Source organism: Mixophyes fleayi, chromosome 11, assembly GCF_038048845.1.
Source record: "Mixophyes fleayi isolate aMixFle1 chromosome 11, aMixFle1.hap1, whole genome shotgun sequence".
In the NCBI taxonomy this organism is placed as follows: Eukaryota; Metazoa; Chordata; class Amphibia; order Anura; family Limnodynastidae; genus Mixophyes; species Mixophyes fleayi.
This window is the reverse complement of record NC_134412.1, coordinates 54,455,391-54,471,144: the sequence shown is the minus strand read 5'-3', so window position 1 is coordinate 54,471,144 and position 15,754 is coordinate 54,455,391. Positions and strand designations below refer to the sequence as shown.

The window sequence follows — 15,754 nt, the reverse complement described above, 5'->3', positions numbered from 1 at the left end:
ATTTGAGTAGCAAATATCCAAGACAGCCAGAGGATGTCAATAAACAGACCGTCAAATATACAATTGTTATCCAGAATACACAAGACACTATAACATTTTATAACAATATAATGTGGGGGAGGGAGGGGAGGAGGAGGGGGGGGGGGTACTGGTCTCCACCGAGAATGAAGGGAAAAGAAAACACACTTCCCTTTATCCACACAGTTCCTAATCTTCATCTTGTCCTTTTTAAGAAGAGAGACAAATAATTAAAAATAAATAAAAGAGGGGCAATAAAAGTTTCAATGGAGATTACTACTTAGATTCTCTGAGGAGGGAGACCGCATCAAGAGTCAGGCCACCTATGACTACAGGGAGTTCTTTTTTTTAGGAGGAAGGAGTTGGTACAAGAGGTATGGGGTTATAAGTAAAGCCAAGGAGCCCATATCTGGTGAAATTTATCACCCTTATCATGCAGATGGTATGTAATCTGTTCCATCCGGGCAATAAACCAGATATAGGATCGCAGGGCCGCCATAGTGGGAGGCTCAACTTGTTTCCAAGACTAAGCTACTAGGCAACGCGCAGCTGCAAGGACATGGGAAGCCAATTTCGCAGACTCTCTATCATCATTAATCAGAGGGTAACAGAGAAGAAAAGACCATGGGTCTTTCCGGACAGGGCATGGAAGGAGGGAGGAGAGGAGGGCCCTAAATCGATCCCAAAAGGAGGATATTTTAGGGCAGGACCACCAAATATGAAAAAAGGAGCCCATCTGGCCACAACCCCGCCAACATACTGGAGAACTAGAGAGGAACATTTTAGTGAGTTTGTCAGGTGTATAGCACCACCTATAGTATACTTTATATGCGTTCTCCTTTAACGAAGTGGAAATAGAGCTGGTGGCGACTTGATCCCTTATGATTTCCCAATAATCCTCCTCATGCCTACCGCCCGGAGGAAAAAGTACATTGAGAATTAAGCTGTAGATAAAGGAGATCGTGCCCCTACCCAAAGGTGAGGAGAGACATAGGGATTCAAAAGGAGACCTAAGAGGGGGGAGAAGAGTTCCCCCGAGGAGAGAGCCCACAAAGTGTCGTAACTGGAAATACTCGTAGAATTTAGGATGGAGATTTGGATATTTAGAGCGTAGAGCATCCCAGGAGATGAAGGCCCCCTGGTCTCCGACAAATCGAACTCCCGCAGTGACCCAGGGACTATAGAAGGCAGAGGAAAGCCCAGGAGGGAAGGCAGGGTTACCCCAAAGAGGTAGGACAGTAGGAGAGGACACCGGTATTCTGAGATGCGGTCGGCAGGTCTCCCATATTGCTGCTGAGAATAGTAAGGTAGGGCATTGGGAGGTGAGGGGAGATCTAATTTGCTTAGAGAGACCCCATATACAGGAAAAAATTGAAAAATTAAGATAAGCGGATTCGATGTCAATCCACGACAGTGCCGCAGGGGGGGGGGGGGGGCAAAGGAGGCTACAATCTGGCTCAGATGAGCCGCCCAATAGTAAATTTTCAAATCCGGGAAACCCATACCTCCACCTCTGGTGGGTCTCTTTAAGAGAGCCAGCTTAATTCTAGGAGACCGGCCATTCCAGATAAATCTAGAGAGACATTTTTGGATAGATGTCAGGTCCGAAAGGGGGACTCGAACAGGAAGGGTTTGGAAATAATAAAGGAGCTTAGGAAGGAGGTTCATCTTGACAGAGATGACCCTGCCCACCCACGAAATGATCAATGAGCGCCAGGAGAACAGTTCAGACTTGATCTTAGCAAAGAGGCCCGGGTAGTTCTCCCGATAGAGGGAGTCATAGGAGTCGGTAATAAAGATACCTAAGTATTTAATTTTCTTTCTCTGCCACCGAAAGTTAAAGCGGGAAGTGAGTACCAGTCCTTCTGGGGAGGGAATGTTAAGGAGAAGAGCTTCCGATTTCGTAATACTGATCTTGTAACCTGAGAGGAGCCCATATTGATGTAATATGCTAAAGAGTCCAGGGAGAGACTTCTCAGGTTGCAGGACAGTCAGAAGGACATCGTCCGCAAAGAGAGAGCTTACTCTCCAGATTCCCCGTTCGCACACCCTGTATGCTCGGGCAGGCCTGGATAGAGGCCGCAAGAGGCTCTATAATAAGGGCAAAGATGAGAGGAGACAGAGGGCACCCCTGGCGCGTACCGTTGGATATGGTGATAAGGTCAGAGGGAGAGCCGTCGATCGTGACTCTTGCGGAGGGTCGGGAGTATAAGGCTTGAATACCCATGAGGAGGTTACCCGAAATCCCAAACGCCGACAAGGCTCGGGACATAAAGCTCCAGGAGATCCTGTCAAAAGCCTTCTTGGCATCAAGGGAGAGAACAATGGCCGGGGCCTTCCTGGTATTAATGATATGAATCAGATCAACGACTCTCCTAGTATTGTCTCTGGCCTGACGACCCGGTATAAAGCCAACCTGGTCATAATGTATAAGGGAGGGAGGGACCGAATTTAATCTATTTGCCAAAATTTTAGCATATAATTTAACATCTGTATTAAGCAGAGAGATAGGGCGATAACTAGCGCACTCATGAACATCCTTACCCTCTTTATGGATAACGGAGATCCGAGCCTCCAAAGAATCCCTAGACCAGGAACCCCAAGTCAGGATTGAGTTGAATAGAGTGTGCAGACGGGGGACCAGGAGCCCAGCAAACTTCTTATAGTATACAGCAGTAAAGCCGTCCGGCCCCGGAGCCTTTCCTGTTTTCTGAGATTTTATGGTTTGTTCGATTTCCTCTCTAGTAATCTCGTCCCCCAGAAGAGTACTAGCCTGTGGAGAGAGTTTCGGAAGCTTAGCAGAAGAAAGAAAAGATTCAATCATCTGCGAGTGTTCCTGGGAGACTAGAGGATCAGACGGTTGGGGAAGATTATAAAGTTTAGTGTAATAGGATTGGAAGGCAGCACGTATCTGCTGGGGGTCATAGTGTAAAATTCCCTCTGAGTTCCTAATAGCCAGGAGATTCCGGGCCGCTATCTTAGCTCTGAGTTTGGTAGCCAGCAATCTATCGGCATTGTCGCCCTTTTCATAGTAGCGCTGATTGAGCCACTTCAGCTTATTAGCAACCTGGTGGGACAGCAAAAGATTTAGTTCACCACGGACAGAAGCAATTTCCTGGAGAACCAAGGGATCAGGGTTCAATTTGTGGCGTTGCTCTAGAGCTCTCAGCGAGTCCGTCAGCTGGATAGTTTAAGCCAAACGGAATCGCCTAGTCCGTGACGCCAAGGCAATAAGATGACCCCGTATTACCGCCTTATGGGCATCCCAAAGAGTCATAGGAGAGATATAAGAGGTGTCGTTCGTCTCAAAGTATTCAGAGAGAAGAGAATTTAGGTGAGTAGTGGTTTCTTTATCATGCAGGAGTGATTCATTGATTCTCCAGGTTGCTCCAGGAGGGCGGTGAGCAAGGGAGGTGAGTACAGCGGAAACAGGGGCATGGTCTGACCAGGTCACAGGGAAGATTTGGGAGGAGCAAAGTTTAAGAGTGAGGTCATGGCTGAGCAGGATCATGTCAATCCGGGAGTAGGTATTATGGGGAGAAGAGAAGAAGGTATAGTCCCTGGCCAAGGGCTCTAATACTCCCCTCCCCATGAGTCATATAAGTTATGGAGTTTCAGAAAAGCCTGTAAGCCAGCTGTCGTGTGGGCATCTCTCCTCAGGGAAGAAGAGGAGGGGCCTGAGGAACGATCTATAGTTGGGGCTAAAACAGCATTGAAGTCACCAGCGACAATAAGTTCACCCTGACAGACACACGCTAACAAAGAACCCAGTTTTTTGAAGAACCTATGCTGGCTGGTGTTGGGTGCATAGAGGTTCACTAGAGTGCAGGGGAGATTATTCAGAGTGCCTATGAGAATCAGGAATCTACCTTCTTTATCTTTATGAAAGTCATGAAGTTCGAAAATTAAATGGTGCGCAAACAGGATTGCTACACCCCGCTTTTTCTGCCTATGGTCACATGCATGAAATGTCAAGGGAAATTTTCTGGAACGAAGCTCGGGGTGGAGATGGTGGACAAAATGAGTTTCTTGTAGAAATATCAAATCTCCTTTAAGAGATTTAAGAGACGAATGGAGTTTAGCCCGTTTCTGAGGGGAGTTGAGGCCCTTGACATTATAGGAGATAAGGTTAAGGGTCATAGGAAAATCAATGAGGGGAGACCAGAAGAGGGAAGAGATGTCAGGGGAGAGGAGACAAAAAGAAGAGTGTACAGGGAATGACATGGTAGGTGACGACCAGTGAGGAAAAGGGGGGGGAGATTCAAAGGTTAAGGGTACAAGGGGATCGACAAAGCGGACCAAAGTCCACTTGTCGCAAATGCTGGTAGAGGAAAGGACATGATGGACAGGCCATCAGGGGGACCAGCGTAGAGCCCTAGGCTCTAAGGGGGGTGGTAGGCTAAGAGCAACCACAAAAGAAAAGGGAGGGCCGGGGGACCCAGAAAGGGAACCCGAGGGACCAATTTAGTTTGTATGACCTATTAAGAGGGAGGGGAGTGGGGAAGGTATAAGGAGATTTGTATCTGGTTTTTCACGAGGACAGAGCGGTTTTGAGAACACTCCCCTATTTTGTTCTAAAAGTGATGTCCTCCTTCCATTTGAACCAGGAAATTGTAATTCCGGTTTTTCAATCTACTTCTCTGTCTGATCTGCAGTCTATGGAAAAGTTAGATGTGGTTAGGGCTCTCTGTATTTATGTCAAAAGAACATCTCAAATTAGACGAACCGATTCCCTGTTTGTTCTCTATGATTCTAACAAAAGAGGCTGGCCAGCCTCTAAACAGTCCATTGCAAGATGGATTACGGCAACTATTAAGCAGGCTTACATAAGAGCTAACCTTCCTGTGCCTGAGAGACTTACGGCCCATTCCACCAGATCGGTATGGGCAGCAAGAAATGGGGCTTCTCTTGACCAGCTTTGCAGGGCAGCCACCTGGTCTTCTGTCCACACATTTACCAAATTCTATCAATTTTATGTATTCACATCCGCGGATGCAAATTTCGCTCATAGTGCTCTACGAGCGGGGCTTTCAGAGCGGTCCCACCCTTAGGGGGCTGCTTTAGAACGTCCCCATGGTAAGCAGTGTCCCCCAGACAGGATTTATATACTTACGTTAAATCCGTTTCTCTGATTCCGTCTGGGGGACACTGCGATCCCTCCCTTCTGCCTTTCCTCTGTATGCTCTTGGTTGATTGACCTATCTCCTTGGGGCTTTTTGAATTAACTGAGGAGGAAGAGGCGGGGGGATTGTAGAGGGGAGGGGTCTGTCAGCAGTGCTTAAGATTAACTAGCTAGGTGCCAACTCCCGTGCTCCCTTCCACAACCCATGGTAAGCAGTGTCCCCCAGACGGAATCAGAGAAACGGATTTAACGTAAGTATATAAATCCTCTTTTCGCAAAGTCTGCTGCTTCAGTTTTTATGATGGCAATTTGCGCATATACTCCAGAATGTCATGAAAAGTGATCAGATGAATTGCAAATAATTTCCCACTTTGCCATGACAATGAACTTTATTCCAAAAACAACATTTCCACTGCATTTCAGCCGTGCCACAAAAGGACCAGCAGACATCAGATCAGTGATTCTCTCATTGACACAGGTGAGACTGTTGACGAAGACAAGGCTGGAGATCACTCTGTCATGCTGATTGAGTTAGAATAACAGACTGGAAGCTCTAAAAGGAGGGTGGTGCTTGAAATTATTGTTCTTCCTCTGTTAACCATGGTTAGCTGCAAGGAAACACGTACAGTCATCATTGCTTTGCACAAAAAGAGCTTCACAGGCAAGGATATTGCTGATAGTAAGATTGCACCTAAATCAACCATTTATCGGATCATCAAGAACTTCAATGAGAGGTTTAATAGTTGTGAAGGTGGTTTCAGGGCACCTAAGAACATCCAGCAAGCGGCAGGACCATCTCCTAAAGTTGATTCAGCTGTGGGATTGGGACACCACAGTGCAGAGCTTGCCCAGGAATGGCAGCAGACAGGCAGGTGAGTGCAACTGCACGCACAGCGAGGCAAAGACTTTTGGAGGATGGCCTGGTGTCAAGAAGGCCATCAAAGAAGCCACTTCTCTCCAGGAAAAACATCAGGGACAGACTGATATTCTGCAAAAGGTACAGGGATTGGACTGCTGAGGACTGGGGTAAAGTTATTTTCTCTGATGAATCCCCTTTCAGGTTGTTTGGGGCATCTGGAAAAACACTTGTCCGGAGAAGAAAAGGTGAGCTATATCATCAGTCCTTTGTCATGCCAACAGTAAAGCATCTGGAGACCATTCATGTGTAGGGTTGCTTCTCAGCCAAGGCAGTGGGCTCACTCACAATTTTGCCTAAGAACACAGCTATGAATAAAGAATGGTACCAAAACATCCTCCAAGAGGAACTTGTTCCAACCATCCAAGAACAGTTTGGTAACGAACAATGCCTTTTCCAGCATGATGGAGCACCTTGCCATAAGGCAAAAGTGATAACTACGTGGCTCGGGGATCAAAACATCGAAATTGTGGGTCCATGGCCAGGAAACTCCTCGGACCTTAATCCCATTGAGAACTTGTGGTCAATCCTCAAGAGGCGGGTAGACAAACAAAAAACCCACAAATTCTGGCAAACTCCAAGCATTGATTAGGCAAGAATGGGTGGTTGGCCATCAGTCAGTATGTGGCCCAGAAGTTGATTGACAGCATGCCAGGGCGAATTGCAGAGGTCTTCAGAAAGATGGGTCAACACTGCAGATATATTGACTCTTTGCATAAACCTAATGTAATTGTCAATAAAAGCCTTTGACACTTATGAAATGCTTGTAATTTTACTTCAGTATAACATAGCAACATCTGACAAAAAGGTCTAAAAACACTGAAGCAGCAAACTTTGTGAAAACCAATACTTGTGTCATTCTCAAAACTTTTGGCCATGACTGTAGTTGTATAAGATCAAATTGCTGAAGTGTTAGGCCATGATGATGATGGTATCATAATGCACAATGGTTTAGATATTAGGTTAGATAAGATTGTTACGGCTATAAGTTATCCATTAGATTGGGTAACCTGTTTATTTTATTTTTATTTATTTTATTTTTTTGGTACTGTATGAAAACTCATTGATAAAAATATTTGATTTAAAAATAAATAAATAAACCTGAACCCAGTTGGGCATTTGGAATGACACCTGATTTGTGGTTTCCTCCATGATCAACCAGCTATCTGTTAAGTGATTTTCTCGCCCTGCACAATTCCAAACATTAGTAGATTTAATGCTGCTGTGCATACAAGTCGTACTGGTCACACAACGAGTTGAGTGACTTTATATTGAGGTTTCCATTTTCTTGTCCACTACTTTTGTGTTTAGTTTATGTACATATAATATAGTACAATGAAAACATCATCAATATCAAGAATGTGTTTTCTATTCAATGTAATGCTTTACTTTGTACTATGTGTTAGACTTTTTTTTTTTTTTGTTAGGTGTCCATTAAAACCTGACCTTTAATGGGGGTGCTTAAGAAGTAATTGCCTGTGTGTGTTAACACGCATAATTTTTGTTTCCTCAGATGAAATGTATGAGATCCTTTCAAACTTGCCGGAAAGTGTGGCCTACACCTGTATAAACTGCACTGAGCACCACCCTGCAGAGTGGAGGCTGGCACTGACCAACGAGTTGCAGGCCTCTCTCAAATATGTAGTAACTGCTCTGCTGAATTCTCGCACATCTAGCCATCTTCTGCGCTACCGACAGGTGAGACCTGACATCCAGCTGAGCTTGAAATTGTCTTAAAATCTTTTTTTTTCCCTACCTTAAATTGGTATTTTAGAGGGTTATTCAGTTTAGGTTCTTGGGTCAACCAGTAGAAACATCATCAATTTAAGGCTAAAGTCATGTGGACAAATTCAATGGATTGCCCTTGTTGTTCCTTTAAATCAGTGGTCAGGGAACAGGGGTAAATTACCCCAAATGGGGTAAAAATGAAATTACTGGGGGTAATGCTGCCGATTCACATGCTGTCAGTTGGATTGTAGACTCCTTTAAATGTGAAATTGCTGTTGTACCAGAAGAGCCTCAAGGGTTGGCAGAGGCACTTCTTGAGCTTCGATGCAATAGTGAAGCACGTATTGCATTTGAAAACAAAGCAGATCTGTCATATTTTCAGATGTCAACAGCTGCAAAGGCATTCAAAATTGCACAAGAGGAGGCAGTCAAAAAGTTGCTGCCTTTTGCAACAACCTACCTTTGTGAACAAGGATTTTCCACTCTAATGAACATAAAAACAAAGCAGAGAAATCGATTGGACACTGTATTCAAATTGACTTCAAAATGCGCCAATATTGCTGCTCTCGTATCAAAAATGAAGCAACATCATTTCTCCAAAACCTGAAGTTTTGAAGTTGAAGCTTTCAAAGAAATTTTGAATAGATTCAATAAAATTTTGAATTCCAATAATTAATAATATATGATTTCCTTCCTTTCAAATCAAGGGGGTAACGTCGGCGTATCTAAATATATTTGGGGGTAAAAGGTAAAAAAGTTCCCTGACCCCTGCTTTAAATGGAAAACATGAAGAACAGAAAGTTGAATCCCTTTTTTGTTTAAAATATTAAAAACTTTAAAACAACCATTTAAATATTCCTATGGCGCACTTTTTAGGTTTACGCTCCTTCTCACACCCCGAAACAACTGCATATTGCACTCTACAAAAATCGGTATTCAACATGGCCTTTTTGTTTTGTTCTTATTATATGCTATTTGTGTATTATACTGCAATTAACACAATGTAACATGTACAAATAATCCTTAAACAATGCATGTTTATTGTAATGAATGATACTTTCAGTTTAGTGTAATTTTATGTTTGCTTTTGTACAAGTCTATGGACAAGAGACACAAAACATTAAAGGGAAAAAAAAAAAAGGATATTTATTATTATTCATCTCAAAGGCAGCAAAGCCTCCGGATTTAAATCCAGAGCCAGAAGAAAACATGCCTTCCCGAAGCTCTCCTGAGGGTCCTGACCCACCTGTTCTGACCCAAGTTGGCAAGCAAGATGAGCAACCTCCTCTTGACCTGGAGGGGGTGAAGAAGAAGATGGACCATGGCAGATACACTTCTGTGGTAAGTTTTTATATGACTTCCTGGTCATGGTCAATTGATTACCCATTTGTAATACAACAACAAAGCTTGATGCATCATTCAGTCTCTCCACCGCTCTATTTTTCATGAACTGTGTTTCTCAATAGGCCTTTTTTATTCATTCACTGCTCCTTTACTTTTATGTACTGTCTTTAACTGTAAGGTAGTTTTACAAACACCAGGTCCAAGCACACTTTTTGTGTAGTTTTGTTCATCCATACTAGATAAAAGGTGTTTAAATATGTACTCTCTGCCTACTCTACTGGCTAACACTTTTACCCACATTGCCAAACATACAGCGTCATGGCATGAAGATTTTTAAATATGCACATTTGTAAGTTTTACCAAATACATTAATGTGTTTTGGTTTCCTTAGGTTGGGGTCATTTCCACATCAAATCAACACAAGGTTTCAAGCTGACCGTTTCAGATTGTAATGAAATTTGGTATAATAAATGCTGCCATGGGTGTAAGAAAAACCCCCAAATCTTAGGCTGATTTGTGCACTGGTTTTGAAGGTATACGCCTTTAAAGCATACTTGCCAATTCTCCCGGAAAGTCCGATATCCCGCAATACCCTTGGCAGAATGACGCGATTCGCAGAGAATCGCTTAATTTTTGTAATCCCCCGCCCCCGTGACAAAACGGCATTTTACTTATGGGCGGGGCCAAAATGACGCGATTCAAGGGTCCCCGCCCCCTCCCGCCCAATAGTCACGCCCCTCTCCCGGACGTCGCCTACTGAAAGTAGGCAAGTATGCTTTAAAGTTGCACTTTTTTAACGATGAACGTGCTTATAACGTTGCTTTAAATTGCATTTGTAGCTCATCTGATTGAGCTAGAGAGTTGGGCAAGGTCTCATTTTAAACCTCTTTTCATGGGCTTTCATATGATGTATAACACAACACCATGTTTCAATAAAAATAAAAAATGTAACATTTTGAAAAACATCTCAAAAATTGTTCATACTGTTAATAAATCCCCAAGTTTTATTTTGGAATTTTGATGGGGTCATCTCCTACAAGAGCTTTCATTTTAGACTGTTTGTTAAAATAATGAAAATGATAACTATCTAGGCCTGTTCATTACTTTTAATTTATCTCCTTAAACAATCTCTTTCATGTATATTATGTACAATGACACATTTATGTTAAATACTAAAATATTTAAAACATTAGTGATAATTTTATGCCTTTTATATAGTTTAAGAAAGCTTACTACAGGTCATTTCCTTTTGGTGCTTCTGCTCTGGATGGATGGTGCTACTGGTTGGGCTAGAACTGCCTGAAGGGTTTATTTGTTTTTAGTATTTCCATTTTAAAAATGGTGTACATTCGACCTGTTGAAGCTAACGGATTCACCTTACACATAAGATCTACCATAGTGATCCATAAAACATCCGGCTTCCATGGGTATGAAAAAGGTGCAGATGGACCAGCTGGATGCAGGAATGTGACTTTCACTTAATCAATGTTTTCATCTTTCCCCAGAGTAAATGCAAGCCACCATTTGTTGTCATAGACAGCAGTTACATAATCTCTGATGTCAGCAAATGGGAGCTGATACTACATAATCTTGAGCAGTGATGGGCAAACTACGGCCCGCGGGCCAGATCCGGCCCACTTAGAGGTTCTATCCGGCTCGCCAATATTTAAAGAAATTTCATTCAAATATAAATAAAATTATTAGGGCCGACCCTGTGTGTCAGAACCTTCATTTTTATGCCTTCCCAGCTATTTCCTCCATTACACTTCATCCTCCTTCCTAAAAGGACACTTCATATGTCAATCACTCAAACACCTGCCCACCCCCTAATGGCTGAAAGTCATGTGAGAAGAGATGGGCTGGGCCATATAGTAAGGCGGATTTCGATTGGCTGCTGTGTTGTCAGTTAGTGGCTCACCAGAAAGAAGGATCTGCAACAACCTGCTGAAATAAGTCCTGTGTCTGTTCGATCACTGCACTTATAGAGGTAACACTGCCATATAACACCCTCCCGTCCCATTCAAAAAATTTGTATTATATATTTCGATATTTGAGTTTTTTAATAAATTATATTGGCCCGCCTAAAGTTTTTCTTTTTTATTTGGCCCGCTCCTGAAAAAGTTTGCCCATCACTGATCTTGAGGAACTGAACAATGAATCTCTTGCTCTTTTCGAGGTGTTCCAAGTTGTTTTCTGCTGCTGGCAGAAACTTTTGCTACTTTTGGTGTTTCAGAAAATAATTTACACATCTACTCTGAAACCGTTCTCAACCCCTTCTTATTAGAAGGTACCTGTCACTTTCCTCCATCTTTTTTCTTCTTTATTTCTCTAAACCAATTTAAATTCCACAGCTGGGATGGACAGGGCTGCCGGGGAGTGGGGGAAATAATTCCCATGAGACTCTGCTGAGGAGTGAGAGGAGCATGTGCTGAGCTCTGATTTGAAGAGCCCATCACATGCTCCTCTGACCCTTGGAGATCAGCAGCAGCCTCATGGACTGTGCCTTCTCTTCTCTGCCTGGTTGGGTGACTGAGGCTTCTTCTTGTAAGTACAATGTTGTTCCCAGTCTGCTGTCTCTCTCCCTCCCAGAACCCCTTCTCCAAATTGCTGTTTCTCCCTACTCCTAGCACACATTCTCCCAGTCTGATAATCCACTGTAATTAAACACTCCGCTTTTTCAAATTTGACTCAAATGGTCCAGGCTCGGGTTAGGTTTTGTTGGGCTTAAATTAGTGACCAAGGGGCTTTTCTTCACCAAGTAAAGCATACCCAAACCTAACCTGTCCCTGTAAAAGGTGGGCCTATTCAAGACAACTGAAGTATCTTTCTGCTTAATTTTACACGTCTGTGCAGAAATGGGAGTAGGTGCTGTCTGTAAAATCTTTGTGTAATACCTCCAATAAATACAGTTTTCACGAATCACCCAAAACTGAAAGCCCTTGTAGCAGATGATTCCAAAATAAAACTTTCGGGATTTATTAACAACAGTATGAACAATTTTTGATGTGTTGTTCAAAATATGGCTTTTGAGAAAATCAATATTTTGATTTTGAAAATGTTACATTTTTAATTTTTATTGAAACATGATGCTGTGTTATATATTACATGAAAGCCCATAAAAATAGGTTTAAAATGAGACATTACCCAACTCTAGCTCAATCAGGTGAGCTACAAATGCAATTTAAAGCAACGTTAAAAGCAAGTTTTTTGTTAAAAAAAAAGTGCAACTTTAAAGGCGTATAACTTCAGAACCAGTGCACATATCAGCCTAAGATTTGGGGAGTTTCTTTACACTCATGGCAGCATTTATCATACCAAATTTAATTGAAATGAGAGATTGTATGGTAGAATTTTTTCTACAATTGTTAATTTGATGTGGAATGACCCGTTGCCATTTTTGTTTACTTTTAAAAATGAATTGCATGATACCAGTTGTTGATTGTGGACACTGCTGCCTTTCAGCACTCTAATATTTCCAAATGTCCCTCTTTTGTTTCAGTGTATACTTTAATAAATAATTCCACCAAAAACTAAAAATTTATTTTTGGATGTGAGATCTGAAGTTAAGCCAGGTTTCTTCTTGGGTTCTGGTATTCAAGCTCTCCAGCAGGTCCCCTTTTTCTACTGTGCACACCCATCACTACTCCTCTTGCTCCTGCATACTCACACAGACATTGTGTTACTAGTGGACAACACGCTGCCTATCTGAGAAAAACCTGCAGGGTCAGCAGGACTGAGGGACTGATGTCCACTGGGGTGTGCAGTAGTGTTGGTAGCAGTGATGAAGTGCATGCAAGACATCGGGGGACCCACTGGAGAACCTGAACCCTCATACCACACAGGTAAGTTACCTTTGGGAGCCTGATTTGACTTTTGTGAATTTTCAGTTTTTGTTGAAACATCATTCAGCCTCTGTTTTTACATAAATGTAACATTTGGTGTTGGTAAAAGTACTGATATGTTAATTTAAGTTTCCCATTTTTTATTCTCAGTTGGAAATGAGTGATGACATTGTGAGGATTATCCAGGCTGCTATTAATGCAGATGGTGGGCATCCTGAGTTGAAGAAGGCAAACAGCATGGTAAAGTCCTTTTTCACAAGGGTGAGTGGATTTACTGGCCTCTTAATGTTCTTGTCTGAGGGGTAACCTCACTGCATCCATGCTTTATAGCAGGTATGAAGTGCTAAAGTGTTTGCAGAATCACACATTTTTTAAGTAATATAAATAGTGGTTGGCTGGTATGAATCATGATTGTATTTTCAGAATTTGTTATAGTATAGGTTATTGTGATATTCGTAAATGTGTATGTAAGCCTAAAGTAAACCTGTATTGTGTGATAAAAACACAAATGGGAGGGAAGGCATGGGTAGTCAAAAGTACAAAGCCCTATATATCACACAAACAATTCCTTAATCAAATACAATTTGTGAAATCCTTTAATTACACTAAAGGGGGATATCTAAGCAAGTCTGGGTATTTGTGACTTCTGTTTGCTTACTTTCTTTATGTTTTTGGATCACTGACTGACTGAATGTCACTTCTGCACATGCCAATAGACCACAGCCCTTTGTTGCTGAGTTGTAAAATAATAAGCACACATCAATAAGATTGATAGGAGGGCTCATGCAGGATATAACTGGATTAGGAATCTTTTGTTTCACCTATTAAGAATAGGAATTAATTCCTTCCACGTTATTTATACATTCATCACTTAGTATTTGCTTTATATATTGTGAAATTAAAGATAGGCTTAGTGAATTGTCTGTAACATTGTCAGTAACATGAAAAATATTAAATGAAATGAATATGCCCGATGTGTTTTATTTGAATGCCCACATATTACCTGCAAATGCCACACAATTGATTATACCAGTTGTGTCCCCTCTAATTGATTGTAATAGCGAGTGACCAAAATTTGTGTTATCAGAAATCTGTTACCGATTACAGTAGCAGTGGAAAAACGCAAATTAACTTCCCGATAGCACTAGCCCGCAATTATGTCCAAACAATGATCTGATGTTACTTTCAGAAATGTCCCAGTTTTTTCTTTATAAAATTAGGCTCTACTTAAATCATATTGGTGTCTCCTACATGGTAAGCACGGGACCAGTAAAAGTTCAGTGCATTTCCCATGTCTCATTTACAGTAATATTGTACAGCCGATTTGCCAGGGACAGTGAACATAAGCATAAATTATGGAAACCTGCACAAAATCACATGTTGCACAAACCCCTTAATGTCTGGTTTTTTATGTGTTTTCATACACAGGGATCAGTAATTCCTACTGCAGTTCTTACTTTCAAGTAAGCGTATCATAATCCTTGGCTTTTTATGTGCTCATTTGATCAGAGGTAAAGTCACTTATGGGCAACAGTCCTGGAACAATTGGGGTATAGAGTGCGGTGACAGGAACTTGGGCACTTTAAATTTACTGGCAATTCTCAAGTTTTCTATATTCCCACTGCCTGCCTAGGACAGTGCCTGCCTCCAATGCTATCGGGCTGGGCCTGGGCCCAGACTGCACACCAGAGGTGCAGTTGCATTGCAAGTTGCTCCCCTCTCCTTCCATGTCATGGATCAGACCCTGTCACCGGGACCTGATAGGAGCTGATATTACCTTACGCCCAATGTAGGGCAGATACCTGTGAGGGACCTCACTGAGATGGCGTAGCCAGCTTAGGCCGAGCCACGGGCCTAGACTATTTCAGCGTGGACGCAGCTGCCACATGCCCTCAGGAGCCGAATCGGGATGGCATGCTCTGTCCTCTGCACTCCCCAAGGCTGCCCTGGGAGAAGTAATCTCCTCCCCTGAGCCTCTCTTTCAGGATCCAATGGGTTCTGTCTGTGTAGTGCCTGTCGAGCTGGCATGGGCTCATAGTCTGGCAAGGTCGATACAGGACTTAGTTCATGTATCCTCTTCTTTGGAGAGAATCCTGGTGATCACATCTAGAAGACAGAAGCTTTAGCTTCCAGTGGTTTTCTAGTCTATGGAATGGTCCAATACTGAGTTTTCTTCGCAGGAGGAAGGTGAGGTGGCATAAGGCTCTGATCCTGAGGTTTCTCATGTCCTGACGAGGGTAGAAATTAGGGACAGGATGTTTTAGCGCCTATCCTGAAGGCAAACACTAGAGATTAAGAACTGCGAGGAATCTGAGAATCTGGATACTTCGCTGTTCAAGAGGAAAATGAAACATTCTGTTAAATGTTTATTTCTCTTCCCTGCCATTGGGGGGCACTGCGGGGTATAGTAGGTGGTCTTAGAGTTTAGGCATTCCCATTCTGAACTCTAACTTCTACTAACTTATGAAACAGCACGGATAGGAAAATTGAAACCACCCTAAAAACTGTTTACACAGCAGTGGGGGGCCTCCCTTAGACCCAGCTTAGCTTTTGGTTACAACAGATGCCAGCCTATGAGGATGATGGGCCATCATGCTTCAGCACTGGTTCAAGGGTGTTTGGACTCAAAAGAGTCAAGGCTTCCAATAAATGCGTTGGATCTCATGGTGGTCCTCAATGCTTTAGTCGCAGGGCAACAGTTCTTGTGAGGAAGGACCATCAAGATCCAATCAACCAGTGCCTCGGTGGTGGCTTACCTAAATCACCAGGGAGCACCAAGAGTGC

The 15,754-nt window shown here is 42.6% G+C and overlaps 1 protein-coding gene across 1 annotated transcript in view; it reads left to right on the top strand.

Annotated features, from left to right (window-relative positions):
- Window positions 1-15,754, top strand: part of KMT2A (lysine methyltransferase 2A) — a 173,984-nt gene that overhangs the window by 82,663 nt on the left and 75,567 nt on the right. The window contains 3 exon segments of the mRNA XM_075190790.1: window positions 7,570-7,754; window positions 8,952-9,125; window positions 13,121-13,231. Of these exon segments, the coding sequence (XP_075046891.1) occupies window positions 7,570-7,754; window positions 8,952-9,125; window positions 13,121-13,231 (470 nt within the window).